At 47.9% G+C, this 14624-nt stretch overlaps 1 protein-coding gene across 19 annotated transcripts in view; it reads right to left on the bottom strand.

The window, feature by feature from the left end:
• Positions 1-14624, bottom strand: part of LOC144479160 (transcriptional enhancer factor TEF-5-like) — a 260276-nt gene that overhangs the window by 161586 nt on the left and 84066 nt on the right. For all 19 annotated transcript variants that reach the window (XM_078197743.1, XM_078197725.1, XM_078197727.1 and 16 more), the window contains one exon: positions 14269-14523. In XM_078197743.1, coding sequence (XP_078053869.1) covers positions 14269-14275 — 7 coding nt within the window. In that variant the 5' untranslated portion in view covers positions 14276-14523. The remainder of the gene's footprint in view (positions 1-14268; positions 14524-14624) is intronic.

The following is a 14624-nucleotide window of genomic DNA, read 5'->3' as shown; positions in this document are numbered from 1 at the left end:
ATAAGAGCAAAACTAAATACAGTGATACCTGAAATAGTTTGAGGTCCAAATTTTAAGCCGTCAACCACTGAAACACCGTCACTTGATGAACATTTTACTTTAAGAGTACATATTCAATATTTATGGAGCGCCGCTGTGATACAAGGCTGACCCGAGTGAATTAAAGATGAACGGCTATCTATCTCAAAGTCTTTATTCCAGAAGAAGCCGGTCACATCACAGGTGGTCATTTGAGACAACTGCTATCCAAGCAGGTCATCCCCCAACAAGAGAATCCTTACAGCTGATATCTCCTGCTTTGTTTTGCAGTGGCAAATGTATTTGTCTCCAAGAGGAATCAGCCTGTTCTCCCTGTTAGGGTTCTTCCTAAGGTATTAATGTAAACAAGAGACAGCCACCTTCCCCGGAACAACACCTGACCCAGTCTGCATTTCTGACGCCTTCCAGCTCGCGAGCAAAGCAAGGCCAAAGGGAACATTATCAGTAACAGCAGACACCACTCCCTATTTTGAACAGTTCAGACTGCTGGCCTCACTCCAATTTCACAGGCAGAGACAGACATCTGAAACAAAACAGATGCCCATTTCGGTCACTGAGTTACTGCTTCTAAAAATTGGCCGACCAACCCACGAGGAGAAGCAAGCGAGATAGGCAGTGGATTATTAAAGTTTAAATGAAAAGGAATCACTTGCATTTATCTAGCGCCCTTCACAAACACCTCACTGCCCATGAAGCAAACGCCATGTAGGAAATCACAGAATCCTACAGTGCAGAAGGAGGCCATTCGGCCCATTGAGCCTGCACTGACCGCAATCCCACCTAGGCCCGATCCCCATGACCCCAGGCATTTACCCCAGCTAGTCCCCCTGACAATAAAGGGGCAATCATGGCACTGGCTGAACAAAACAAAATCTCGCTATTCTTCAAATGGGCGGCACAGTGGTTAGCACTGCTGCTTCACAGCGCCAGGGACCCGGGTTCAATTCCGGCCTCGGGTCACTGTCTGTGTGGAGTTTGCACATTCTCCCCATGTCTGCGTGGGTTTCCTCCGGGTGCTCCGGTTTCCCCCCCACTGTCCAAAGATAAGCAGATGTGGTGGATTGGCCATGCTAAATTGCCCCTTAGTGTCAGGGGGATTAGCAGGGTAAATACATGGGGTTATGGGGAAAGGGCCTGGGTGGGATCGTCGATGCAGACTCGATGGGCTGAATGGCTTCTTTCTGCACTGTAGGATTCCCGGGTGTTGTGTCCACAAGAGGTGGTAGTCAGCGTGCTCGGTTTAATATTTCTCTGGACAGAGGGCACAGCTGACAATACAGCACTCCCTCAGTACTGCAACGCAGCGTCAGCCTAGATCACCTGCTCAAGCCTCCGGAGTGGGACTTGAACTCACAACCATCTGATCCAAGCGGTGAGTGCGCTAACACTGAACTGTGGCCCACAACTAAACGGAAAGGTACAAGGTAAAGAGAGGGAAAGCACATGTTAGACAGAAAGATGTAGCACTGGCCCCTGAAGGTTTGCAGATTCAGTCCACCCCTTTGTGCGGAGTCACACCAAGCTGGGAAATTCAGCTTCCATCTGTGTGCGCACTGAGGCGCATGGACTGTTGAGGCAATAACCACAGCGACGTGATCCACCCAAGTACGCAGAGGCGAAGAAAATATAAAATCAGCCAGGTTCCCCACCGCCACCAGAGTGAGGATAGGACCAGATTACGCTGATCTTCCCCTCCCCTCCCCTCCCTCCAGTGGAACAGCTCCCCCCCCCCCCTCCAGTGGAACAGCCCCTCTCCCCCCTCCCTCTAGTGGAACAGCCCCTCTCCCCCCTCCCTCTAGTGGAACAGCCCCCCCTCCCTTCCCTCCAGTGGAACAGCCCCCCCCCTCCCTTCCCTCCAGTGGAACAGCCCCCCCCTCCCTTCAGTGGAACAGCCCCCCTCTCCCCTCCCTCCAGTGGAACAGCCCCCCTCTCCCCTCCCTCCAGTGGAACAGCCCCTCTTCCCCCCTCCCTCCAGTGGAACAGCCCCTCTTCCCCCCTCCCTCCAGTGGAACAGCCCCTCTCCCCCCTCCCTCCAGTGGAACAGCCCCCCTCTCCAGTGGAACAGCCCCCCTCTCCCCCCCCTCCAGTGGAACAGCCCCCCCGCCCCTCCAGTGGAACAGCCTAAGCTAAACACAAAATATTGCAGATGCTGGAAATCTGAAATAAAAACAAATTGCTGGATCCAGGTCAATCTTGCCTTCACTCTGACCTTTCACTGACCTTCTATTCTGCCCTCCTCCCCCCACCCCTCCCCAAGGGTCAAATGGACTTGAATCATTAACTCTGTTTCTCTCTCCACAGATGCTGTCAGACCCGCTGAGTTTATCCAGCACTTTCTAGTCTCCATGTGGTCGTGGAAGAGTGGTTGCTCGGGGAAGGTGCCAGAGATTACCTCCACACCAGTCAAGACTCCCAACGATGGATGGGAAATAATTTGATGAAAAGTACGGCATGCTCGGGGGGGGAACTTGTACACGATGCAGCATGGAGTAAGAGATTACTGCTGCATCCATTAACCTCACTTTAGCCACTTAACCCAGCTGGACAAAACCAAGTGGGGCTTCACAGGAGCGGAAAAGCAGGATAACCCAGCTAACGACACCCACATTTAGCTAGCACCTTTAACGTAACGAACCTTCTATGGGAGCATTATCAAACAACAATTTGAGAAAGATGGGGGAAGGACTGTTCTCCTTTGAGAAGGCTGGGAACAGGTTTGATGAAGCTATTCAAAACCATGGACAGGATAGACAAGGAGAAACTGTTCCCATTGGGTGAAGGATGGAGAATCAGAAGGCACGTGGAGATGGTAATTGGCCAAAGAGGCCTCGGCAACATGAGGAAGACCTATTTCCCGCAGCCAGGGTTGGGAATGCACCACCTGAGAGTTTGGTAGAGGCGGATTCAACCGAGGTAAAATCAGATCATGAGCCAAAAAGGAAAAATGTGAAGGGCTACAAGGAGAAGGCATGGGAGTGGCACCAGGAGAGGGCCAGCACAGACACAGTGGGTCCAATGGCCTCTCCCTGTGCTGAAACCATTAAATGGATGACACCGAATCAAGGGGAAGGAGACATCAGGAAGGTGAGCACCCTACACCCTAGCGATGACTGTAACACTACATTCTGCACCCTCTCCTTTCCTTCTCCATGTACCGTATGCTTTGTCTGTATAGCGCGCAAGAAACAATACTTTTTACTGTATACCAATACATGTGACAATAATAAATCAAATTGGACATGTGGCTAAAGAGGGAATGTTTCAAGTGGCTTTTTAAGAGGGAGGGAGGGAGGGATGGAACGGTTTTGGGAGGGAGTGTGTGTATTCAGGGCCTTCTCGAGTCTGATTTACCCTCTGGTGTAAGCAGATTCCCAGCTCATTATAAACTACAGGACTGCAATGAATCCTTTGCTCTCCTAATGATGAAATCTCAACCCACGTCGGTTTCTCTTTCATCCTGTCCAGTATTCCAGCTACATGCCACATGTCTTAGCATTCCGACTATTTATAGTATTCCAGCTATGTCCTGGACAGTCACGAGTCTGCATCATCTCCCCCGGCACAACAGCCCAGCTACACGGCCTGCACCAAAACCAGCCTCGGTACCGGGAGTGCAGAGACCATCTGAAAATCAGCTCTGATGGCTGTTGGGTGCGCCTAGTTCAGGGGGCAATGCAACACTGGCATTCCAAATAATCATTGCGTTTCTCTCGATGGCTCAGTGAGTTTATACAGCCAGTGGCCAAGCCACACACACCAGCCAGGTCCCTGAGCTGTGAGCCGATCCAAGCACAGGAAGAATCCCACAATTGATCTTTTGTACCTTGGTTTGGGAAATGGGAAAATCAGGAAGCAGTGCTGGAAAGTTAGTGTACACACACCTGGACACAGAAACCGAATGGTTATTCTGCTGCACTGACTTCCCCCAGAGGTCACAAGTTCAAATCTGACTATTGTACAAGTGAATTCAGTAAATCTGATAACAAACTAAATGAGCCTTACAGCTTCTGTATTGCTGTAATCATGCTGGGAACTTCAATAATAACTTTCAGAAGGGAATAGAATAAATATTTATTTGTGGTGAAATGGAACTTATAAAGAATCAGCAGGTAAGTTTCACCCCGTCCTCCAGTGCACGATTCCTAAATCGCCATTGGTTGGTCTGGTCCACGTGGGGGGTCTTTCCCTCGAAATTCTCGCCCACCCACACCGAGAGCCCTCCCCCCAAACACAGACACACACACACACACACACACACACACACACACACACACACACACAGAACCCCCCCCCACACAGCGCCCCCCCCCACACACAGAACCCCCCCCACCCACAAAGCCCCCCCCCACCCACAAAGCCCCCCCCACCCACACAACCTCCCACACAGAGAAACACACACACACAGAACCCCCCCCCACACAAACACACAACCTCCCATACAGAAAAACACACACACACAGAACTCCCCCACCCACACACAGAACCCCCCACCCACCCACACAGCCCCCCCCCACACAAACACACACACAACCTCCCGCACAGAAAAACACACACACACAGAACACCCCCACCCACACACACAGAACTCCCCCACCCACACAAACAATCTCACACAGAGAAACACACCCCCACACACACACAGAACCCCCCCCAGCCACACAGCCCCCCACACACACACAACCTCCCACAGAGAAACACACACAGAACCCCCCCCCGCACCCACACAGCCCCCCCCCCACACAAACACACACACAAAACCTCCCACACAGAGAAACACACACACACACACAGAACTCCCCCACCCACACAGCCCCCCACACAAACACACAATCTCCCACACAGAGAAACACACACACACACAGAACCCCCCCCCCCCACACACACACAGAACCCCCCCCCCCACACACACACACAGAACACACACACACACACACACACACACACACACGAACCCCGGGATTAGCTGCACCCGTATGTTTATCAAAATGGCACAAATCCAATTTTTTCATCTCACTGGCTGGCTTCTTATCAGATGATGTTAAAGGTGGTTGAGAGGATTTGACTGGGCCGTTATGGAGAAGCCGTCTCCTATGGCGGCAGAGTCCACAACAACAAGACACAATCTCAAAGTAAGAGTGAGGCTGTCCAGAGGCGATGCCCAGCAGCAGTCCTCCACACAGAGGGTACTCATTCCTCATGAGTGCCCTCATCACCTCATAGGGTGGCACGGTGGTTAGCACGGCTGCCTCATAGCGCCAGGGACCCCGGGTTCAATTCGCGGCTTGGGTCACTGTCTGTGTGGAGTCTGCACGTTCTCCCCATGTCTGCATTGGTTTCCTTCCGGTGCTCCAGTTTCCTCCCACAGTCCGAAAGACGTGCTGGTTAAGGTGCATTGGCCGTGCTAAATTCTCCCTCAGTGTACCCGAACAGGCACCAGAGTGTGGCGACTAGGGGATTTTCACAGTAACTTCATTGCAGTGTTAATGTAAGCCTACTTGTGACACTAATAAATAAACTTTAAACTTTCTGTAGAAAGACTGTTCAAGGCTGGAGACTAACTGAAAATGTTAAAACTCCAAACTTTGATACTTGGTAAGGTTTTCCTCTTCCAGCAGGGAACTTCCACAGTGAACGCAGTCAATAGGGATATTAATTCAAATTAAACAAGGGTGGTAAACATTATAGAACCAAGGTGGGTAGATGGGGGATAAAGACCAGCCTTGATTTCACTGAATAGAGTAAGAGTTTTAACAACACCAGGTTAAATTCCAACAGGTTTATTTGGTAGCAAATGCCATTAGCTTTCGGAGCGCTGCTCCTTCGTCAGATGGAGTGGATATCTGCTCTCAAACAGGGCACACAGAGACACAAAATCAAGTTACAGAATACTGATTAGAATGCGAATCTTTACAACTAATCAGGTCTTAAAGATACAGACAATGTGAGTGGAGGGAGCATTAGGCACAGGTTAAAGAAATGTGCATTGTCTCCAGACAGGACAGCCAGTGAGATTCTGCAAGTCCAGGAGGCAAGCTGTGGGGGTTACCGATACTGTGACATGAACCCAAGATCCCGGTTGAGGCCGTCCTCATGTGTGCGGAACGTGGCTATCAGTTTCTGCTCAGCGACTCTGCGCTGTCGCGTGTCGTGAAGGCCGCCCTGGAGAACGCTTACCCGGAGATCAGAGGCTGAATGCCCGTGACTGCTGAATAGGACAGGGCTCAATGGACCAAGTTAGCTTTCCAATTAAAAGTCCCGCCGTATCATTTCAGGGAGCTGGGACAGTGGGACTTGGGAATTGCTTCCGTGTCGTCTAGAACACCATCTGCAAACAAGTGCAATCCACGGAGGGGAAGGTGGGAGAGATTACAATCAGTCCAGGAGATAAAGTGTTGCTGCAGTGCTCGCCGGCCCCACCCATCCCCACAAATGGCTTTCTGGGCTGCTTGGTGATCTTGTCTCCACTGCCCTCACTCCCACTTATCGCAAACTGATGTGTTTTGTCAACAGAGAAACAGGTTTAACAAGGGCTGGCTAACCTCTCATTGCAGCTTTCAAAGGCCAAGCCCTGGGGAAACCGAGAGAGAGAGAAAATAAATCTTCCATTTGCTGGGCTTTTGTTTTCCACTTTCTACCATTTAGTGAAAACTTGATCAAACACCCAACCAAAAAAAAAAGCGCTCATGAAAACACAAATTTAAAAAAGACTTTTCAACACATTTTCGTGGTACAAATACCATTCAGCGCACCACGGATTCCATCCATTTAATCTCCCAAGGGGAAAGTTCTGTACAAATACTCCTTAATAATGATCAAGCACTGTTCCAGCAAGTGTTCCCATCCTTTTTAAACCCTGACTGGTACTCTCCAGACCCCTCTCCCCAACCCTATTCGCACAACATTGTTATAATTTGAGTTTAAAGTTTTAAAGTTCATTTATTAGTGTCACAAGTAGGTTTACATTAACATTGCAGTGAAGTTACTGTGAAAATCCCCTAGTTTTCTTAAACACCAAACATTAATATACTGCTATGTCTGCTTGCACCAATGTTTTGGGTCAATAAAATAACTGGGGCATGATTAAATGAGAAGGGGATCATTCTCCGTGTCCTGGCCAACATTCTGCCCTCAATGCCAAACATTGGCCAACCCTTCTGCACCACACACCTTGGTCAGATCCTTCTGCCACACCCCTCTCCAAGTATATAATTCATCGCATTTTTATCCCTTTTCAGTTCTGTGGAAGGGTCATACGGACTCAAGATGTTAACGGTGTTTTTCTCTCTTCACAGCTGCTGTGTTTATCCAATACTTTCTGTTTTTATTTCAGATTTACAGCATCAGCACCATTTTGCTTTCACTTGATCAGACCACACTGCCGTTCCTGTTGCCATATTTAAGGGGTTGGGGTGGAACACGGGGAGAGGGTGCAAAGGAGATCTGTCAGGATGATACCAAAAATGCTCGGGTCAGGAAAGAATCGACAGGTGGGTTGGTGACAAGAGGTGAAAATAGCAGATATCTTTGGGAACATGAGGAATTTTGATGGATGGTGGTTTGCACTGTTATCTCACAGCACCAGGAACCTGGATTTGGTTCCAGCCAAGGGTCACTGTCTGTGCGGAGTTTACACATTCTCCCCGTGGGTTTCCTCTGGGTGCTCCGGTTTTCTCCCACAGTCCAAAGGTGTGCGGGTTAGGTGGATTGACCATGCTAAATTGATCCATGGTATCCAGAGATATGTAGGTTAGAGGGATTAGTGGGGTAAATATGTGATGTTACGGGAAAAGGGCCTGTGTGGGATCCTCTGTCGGGGAGAGTCGGTGCAGACTCGATGGACTGAATGACCTCCTTCTGCACTGTATGAATGGATGCAGAGGAAATTATTGTAGTGTCATAATACCCTGTTATGGCCACGTGTATATACAGTCAATCCAGAATAAACTAGTGCAATTAGGTACTTGACATATGGGGTACGCTCCTTTTTCTGTCCTGAAAGACATCACAGAATTAAACAAGTTTGGATTGGGGAGGCTTTCAGCAAACCAGTGGAGCAACTGGGAGTTTCCTTTTGCTGAGAACAGTTTTAAAAGTCCAGTCTTATTGAAAAGGCTGTTTATACACTTGGTTGGATGGACCTTTGAAGATGGCTGCGTCAGCGGGCATTATAGGGGTCTGGGAGAGAATACTCATGACAAGAGTCAATGTCGAGTGGGCAGAGATATATCTCACTGCCAATAATATTCTCAATGTTCCTGATAATCCGGCTGTTACTCAGGCAGTGGAGGAAAGGAAAAGGGTGATATTTCTGACTAAAGCAAGCCCACAAGTTTATGAAATGCTCAAGATTTTGTTTCCATTGCCTGTGAAGACAAAAGACACGCCACTGTTGGGACATTTTGGGCTGGCTTGAGCAGCGGTACCGCTGGAGATGGCAGAAAGTCCTCGGTTTGGAACTGGAAATCAGTCACCCAGCCAACTTTGAGAAAGTTGTCCATTCGTTGTGATTTTGGAGAATTACAAGCCAAGAGCATTGTGGGATAGATGTGTGTGCAGTTTAACAAGTGAATGTATTCACAGCATATTACCAAAGTTAACTTTCGGCATAGCTTGTCAAACAGCATTGGCCACGGACTTGGTGGAAATTTCCCTGGAGAGAAGTCAGAGTTAACAATCGTCTGCTGAAGTAAATAAACTGCAGCTGGGTAAGCAGAAGGCCCCAGTGGAGACGGTTAGAGGTCTGGCAAAGTCCTGTCACTGGTGCTTAGACCAACATTGGGCACAGAATTGACCATTTGTGAAGGCAGAGGGCTAGAGTTGCAAGAAGGTGGTTCATCTTGTGTACGCTGTCTGGGACAAAGGGCAGTCACTGCGTACGGTTGTCAAACAGCACCAGGTCGATGAGAGGGCAGTTGAGAACCATATGATTTGAAGCATAAACATGTCCAGTGGAAAATCACTGCGCACCCTAGTCCAAATGGCATTGGATGGAGCTCCGGTAAACATAGAGGTCGGTATGGGGGACGTCAGTCAGCTTGATTCCCAAATCACGATACCATTATAAGTCGAGTCAGCATCAACAGGAGAAAACATGCACAGAATTGTGTGTAATTGTAGAATTATAGAGGAGAGCAAGTCGCCAAAATGGGCAGAATGTGGGTTCCAGTCATAGACAATGGGCAATGTGTAAAATTACCCATCATTGTAGCAAAAGGCGAAGCCTTGTCAGGAAGAAACTAGCCAACAGCAGTTAACCAGCATGAGCGTTTACACACACAAGTGAAATTCATAACCAACATGACCTGATTGTCAAACTAATCCAAGGATGCAAAGCTGACATACAACTCAAGACCAGTTTATTGTAGGCCTCATCCACTACCCAATGCTCGAAGAGAGAATGTAGAGCAAGAACTGAGGAGACTGGAGACGGAGAGCATTATCTCTGAAGTAGAACAGAGTCATCGGCCTTCTACCTCGGCAGAACCTCCCTCAGTTGACGATGATTTGCCTCCACGTTAAAAATGAGTCCTCGGGTGACTGAGGAGCCCAATGCCTGACTCACAGAGCCCGTCACAGGGTGGGGCAGGTGGCGGTTGGGGGAGCGGGTAGGTGGGGTGCCCGGGTTGCCGCGCCCTCCTTTCGCTATCGACATTTGACTTCAGCTTGCTCTCGGCAGTGAAACTCGAAGGTGTCCAGCTCCTTCCCCGTTATGTATGGATATTAATTCTTGTTAGCTGCACCAGGCACTGTGAATTCATAAAGTGATTTTACAGGTCACCAGCGCAGCAAAGTGCCAGGGAGGGGAAGCAGCCATGTAGTGATCACCACATTGTAAATAAAGCTCCGTTATTTTTAACCCTCTGTTTCCCGACATCACTTCTCCATGTACAACATTCCCGGATGCTTTTCCTCCACTTTGGGCAGTCTGTGCCATTTATTCTACATAATCTGGAGCACCAACACTGGTAAAAAAATCAGATTGACTGTTGAAAAGAGACATGTTGCTGAAAAACTTTTCTGGATAAAAACAAGAATGCCAAATTTCAAAATTTCAATTTATACTACGGGAGAAAAGGATGCTGACTGGTTGGCAAGCTGACTCTGATTGGCTGAGACGTTACTATGGAGAAAGCAATGGGGAACTCGAGGGGCAATTCAAAACAGGTGCAAAGCTTGATGCACTCCCTTTATTTGCAGAAAACGGGTCCCGCGTGTGGATACACATCACATTTGGCAAGTGTCAACAAGCCATATTGCAAGTTCTATAAGTGCAAGAGGAAAAGCTTTGACAACATCTCTCTTTTCATAATTGTTGTTTGTGGAACCTCACAGTGCTTGCCTGTTACACTCATCCACATGACAACAGAGTCTGTGCTTCGTAAAGTTATCCATTGGCTGTGAAACATCCTAATGAGGCGCTGTATAATTGCAGCTTTCTGCATCCTCTGATTCCTGGTGGGTGTGTGTGCAGAAGAAAGCCCAGTCAGAAACAGTCCTTCTAACTTGAGAGAGACACAATCATTGAATCAGAGACTGGCTGGTTCCTGCCACAAGCTGCACCCGGCCAACAGCTCTCCCCATCGCAGGTCTTGGTGCACACAACTCCCCACGGAACATAGACCAGAAACACAAGCTTGCTCTACATTCTTCAAAGAGGTGTTGGAAACTCACAGGGAGTCCTGGAGATTATTCAGAGTGGAAACGAGGAATAGATATGGAGACGGGTTCATCCAACTGAGGAACTGAGGAATCACAATGAGGAACTGGGGAAGTGGGTTCTATTCTCCCACTCAACCCTTAATCCAATTCATTCAATCCTCAGGATTTGGTATCACCTGAAAATTGGGCAGGTTTGTGCCAAGTTCTGTTCATGTAAATTGGACAGTGAGGAGCTCGGATTCCTAATTCATTCCTACTTAGCCTGTATTCTTCCCACACCCAATATATTGTTGTCCAAACACACAACCGGAACTAGACACCCAACACATTCAACCAAGTTAAAGCAGCGATTAACAGGGAGGGTGGGAATGTACGGCCCGGGTGGCAGACTGCAGCCACAGGACGTCAGGATGAGAAGCTGATGTGACCACAACTCAAGAGCTGGAGTCCAGTTCTCACCTTCAAGACACAAGTGGGAACATTCAAGGATTTGGAGGAGAGTCCAAGAGGCTGAGCTGTCCTATCAAGAGGTTTGATAAGTGAGTGGGGACTGGGGAGCCCTTCAAACTTGAAAAGAGGGTTCCCAGAGCAACATGAAGCAACCACCTAAGTAATGCATGTCAATGTTCAGTTACAGAGTGATCTTACATGATAGCTTAACTGATGACTACGTCCGTTAACAATAACCAAGCCTGTTCATTTACACAGACACTGCACCAATATAATGCGCTCATTGTCACAACAACCTTTAAAGCCTTCTTTTCTGGCAGGCATGAAGATGCCAAAGGTATAACCAGAACAGATCAGAAGATAAGAAGCCAGTGCGTCATCCCTTCAACAAGGATCGAGTGTGTATCTTCTCTTTCACTACCAGGAATCTCTCAAAGAAACTGGATCTTAAATCCAATCAATCACATACCCGGTTTCAGAGATGCTTTCATGAGAGAAGCCCAGGAAAAAAAACTGACAGGTGACGGAAGATTAAATGCAGAAAATGTCGCAGTCCCAGCAATGGATTTGCTGGTGATTCTCGGAGTTACACAGATGGCAGCCAGGATTCTGGGATGAAATCCATCAGGTTGCCTCGATACCATCACACACACACACAGACACAGCTTGGTATGGCTCCTGCCCTGTCCAAGACCGCAAGAAACTACAAAGGATCATGAACGAAGCCCAGTCCATCACTCAAACCAGCCTCCCACACATTGACACTGTCTACACTTCCCGCTGCCTCGGAAAAGCAGCCAGCATAATCAAAAACCCCACGCACCCTGGACATAGTCTCTTCCACCTTCTTCCGTTGGGAAAAGATACAAAAGTCTGAGGTCACATACCAACCGACTCAAGAACAGCTTCTTCCCTGCTGCTGTCAGACTTTTAAATGGACTTACCTCGCATTAAGTTGATCTTTCTCTACACCCTAGCTATGACTGTAACACTACATTCTGCACTCTCTCCTTTCCTTCTCTACGTACGGTATGCTTTGTCTGTTTAGCACACAAGAAACAATACTTTTCACTGTATAATAATACATGTGACAATAAACACACACACACATTCAGGAATCACACACACATTCAGGAATCACACACACATTCAGGAATCACACACACATTCAGGAATCACACACACATTCAGGAATCACACACACATTCAGGAATCACACACACATTCAGGAATCACACACACATTCAGGAATCACACACACATTCAGGAATCACACACACATTCAGGAATCACACACACATTCAGGAATCACACACACATTCAGGAATCACACACACATTCAGGAATCACACACACATTCAGGAATCACACACACATTCAGGAATCACACACACATTCAGGAATCACACACACATTCAGGAATCACACACACATTCAGGAATCACACACACATTCAGGAATCACACACACATTCAGGAATCACACACACATTCAGGAATCACACACACATTCAGGAATCACACACACATTCAGGAATCACACACACATTCAGGAATCACACACACACACACCTTTATATTCAGTAATCATATGTATTAACATACAGTGAAAGTATTGTTTCTTACATGTTGTACAGACAAAGCATACCATTCATAGAGGAGAGGGGAGGGCGCAGAATGCAGTGTTACAGTTATAGCTAGAGTGTAGAGAGTGCAGGGTATGGGAGTTTACATGTAAAAAAAAATCCATCAAATATCAGAGGAGAAAAGTGCAAGCCACTGTTGCCAATACCAAATCCCACTGTCCCAGGATTCACAGAATTAGCAGGAATGCAGCCTCACAATCCGTGCCAGCACTGACTGCAGGATCTTCTCAGCAGCTCAGGTCTCCAATCCCTCAACCTTAGACTGCGGGAAACGTACAAACATTCACATTGATCTGAATAAAACACTGTGCTCAAATCGGAACTTCACATGATGACCAAGACCAGTTCCCCAGCCCCCACCTTTACAACCGCCTTGGTTACCGCTCTACTGTGGAAATTAAAGGGAGAGAGAATGAGAAACCCAAGCATGTCCTCAAAATGGGAATTTACAGATTGCATGTGCTCTCACTTCTGGGTTTAAATCTCCTGTTGCTAAATGCTGAAAGCCAAGGGTGTAAATGGCGGCTGCTCTTTGATTCCAGACTGACAAGGTCAGTGTTTAAGAAACAGGAACCACGCGTGACAAAGACAAACTGCGCACCCAAACCCACAGCTCCTGTAAAGGTGGCTCCTGTAACATCTTAAGCTCCTGACGTGTCGACCCAGTTGACATCACGGACGATCAGTTGCTTGGTTGTACAGAACATAATGATTGCTGAAGAGAGATATGCTGCTGAAGCTTTTCATCTTGCACTCATCAGGACAAACACAAGAATACCAAATTTCAAACAATCGATCACAACAAGTGCTGATTGGTTGGCAAGTCAACTCTGGGAGCTTGGAGAGCTCTGCTGTTTTAACCATTGCATGCCTCAGCCAATCAGAATTGAATTGTCAACCAATCAGCACCCTTTTCTCCTGTAGTATAAATTGTGATTGAAATTTGGTATTGCCCTGATGAGTAGAAGGTGAAAAACTTCAGCAACACCTCTCTTTTCCACAATACTATTAATATTTGTGATAGCAGTTAATTTTTTTGAACAGACCTGTAGACTCATTGTAATTTTTGCAGCCTGAGCAATTCCTTCTTTCATACGTGTATCAAATAGAAGATTATTAATTTGATTATTAAAGGGACTGTTCCTCAATCTCTAACCACACACAGTCCCATGCTCCCAATCTCTGGCCACTTGGTGCAAAGGGAGGTAAATATATCGCGGATCGACTGCTGGGCTTGTCCAAGGTGGTTAGACAATGGATGGATGGCCCTCAGGGGGTGGGGTCAGCCTGGTTGTCTAACCCACTCATCTAGCTTTGTCCAGGTGGCCCTGAAGAGGGTCCGCGAGGCTCTTGTGACTGGTGAGTACAGCAGAGACTGGAGAGTTTTGTGGACATCAGGATCAATCATATAATGATGTTGATAGGTTTCTAGTCACACTAAGCCATAGGAGACATCTGCCATCGCAGGCACCTACCATACATCTTGCCCTCATCAGACAGGATGATTTTCCGCCGGCCACACGGAGGATATATGGCCAAGGCCTCCTGGAAGCTCTGCTCAATGTCGGGACTCCACACTCCCTCGGCGTCATTGTCCAGTGATTTCTCCAACCCGTCCCCACCGTCCTGCCTCCCCTCTCCGGGGCTCCCGCTCCCATTCCAGTCGTTAGACGCAATTGTGGCAGCTGGTGGGGCTCCGACAAGAGCCGGCGGGGTCACTGGAGAGAAACCTGCAAAGACAGCAAGAAAACAGAATAAGGTTTAGCGCACACAAGGTGGCATCAGGCATGGGCAACCGCATCATATGCCGTGACTGGTGCCAACATACAGG

This window comes from Mustelus asterias, chromosome 25 (genome assembly GCF_964213995.1).
Source record: "Mustelus asterias chromosome 25, sMusAst1.hap1.1, whole genome shotgun sequence".
NCBI classification, from domain to species: Eukaryota; Metazoa; Chordata; class Chondrichthyes; order Carcharhiniformes; family Triakidae; genus Mustelus; species Mustelus asterias.
Note: the sequence above shows the minus strand (reverse complement) of the source record. Positions and strands in the feature narration are given on the sequence as shown.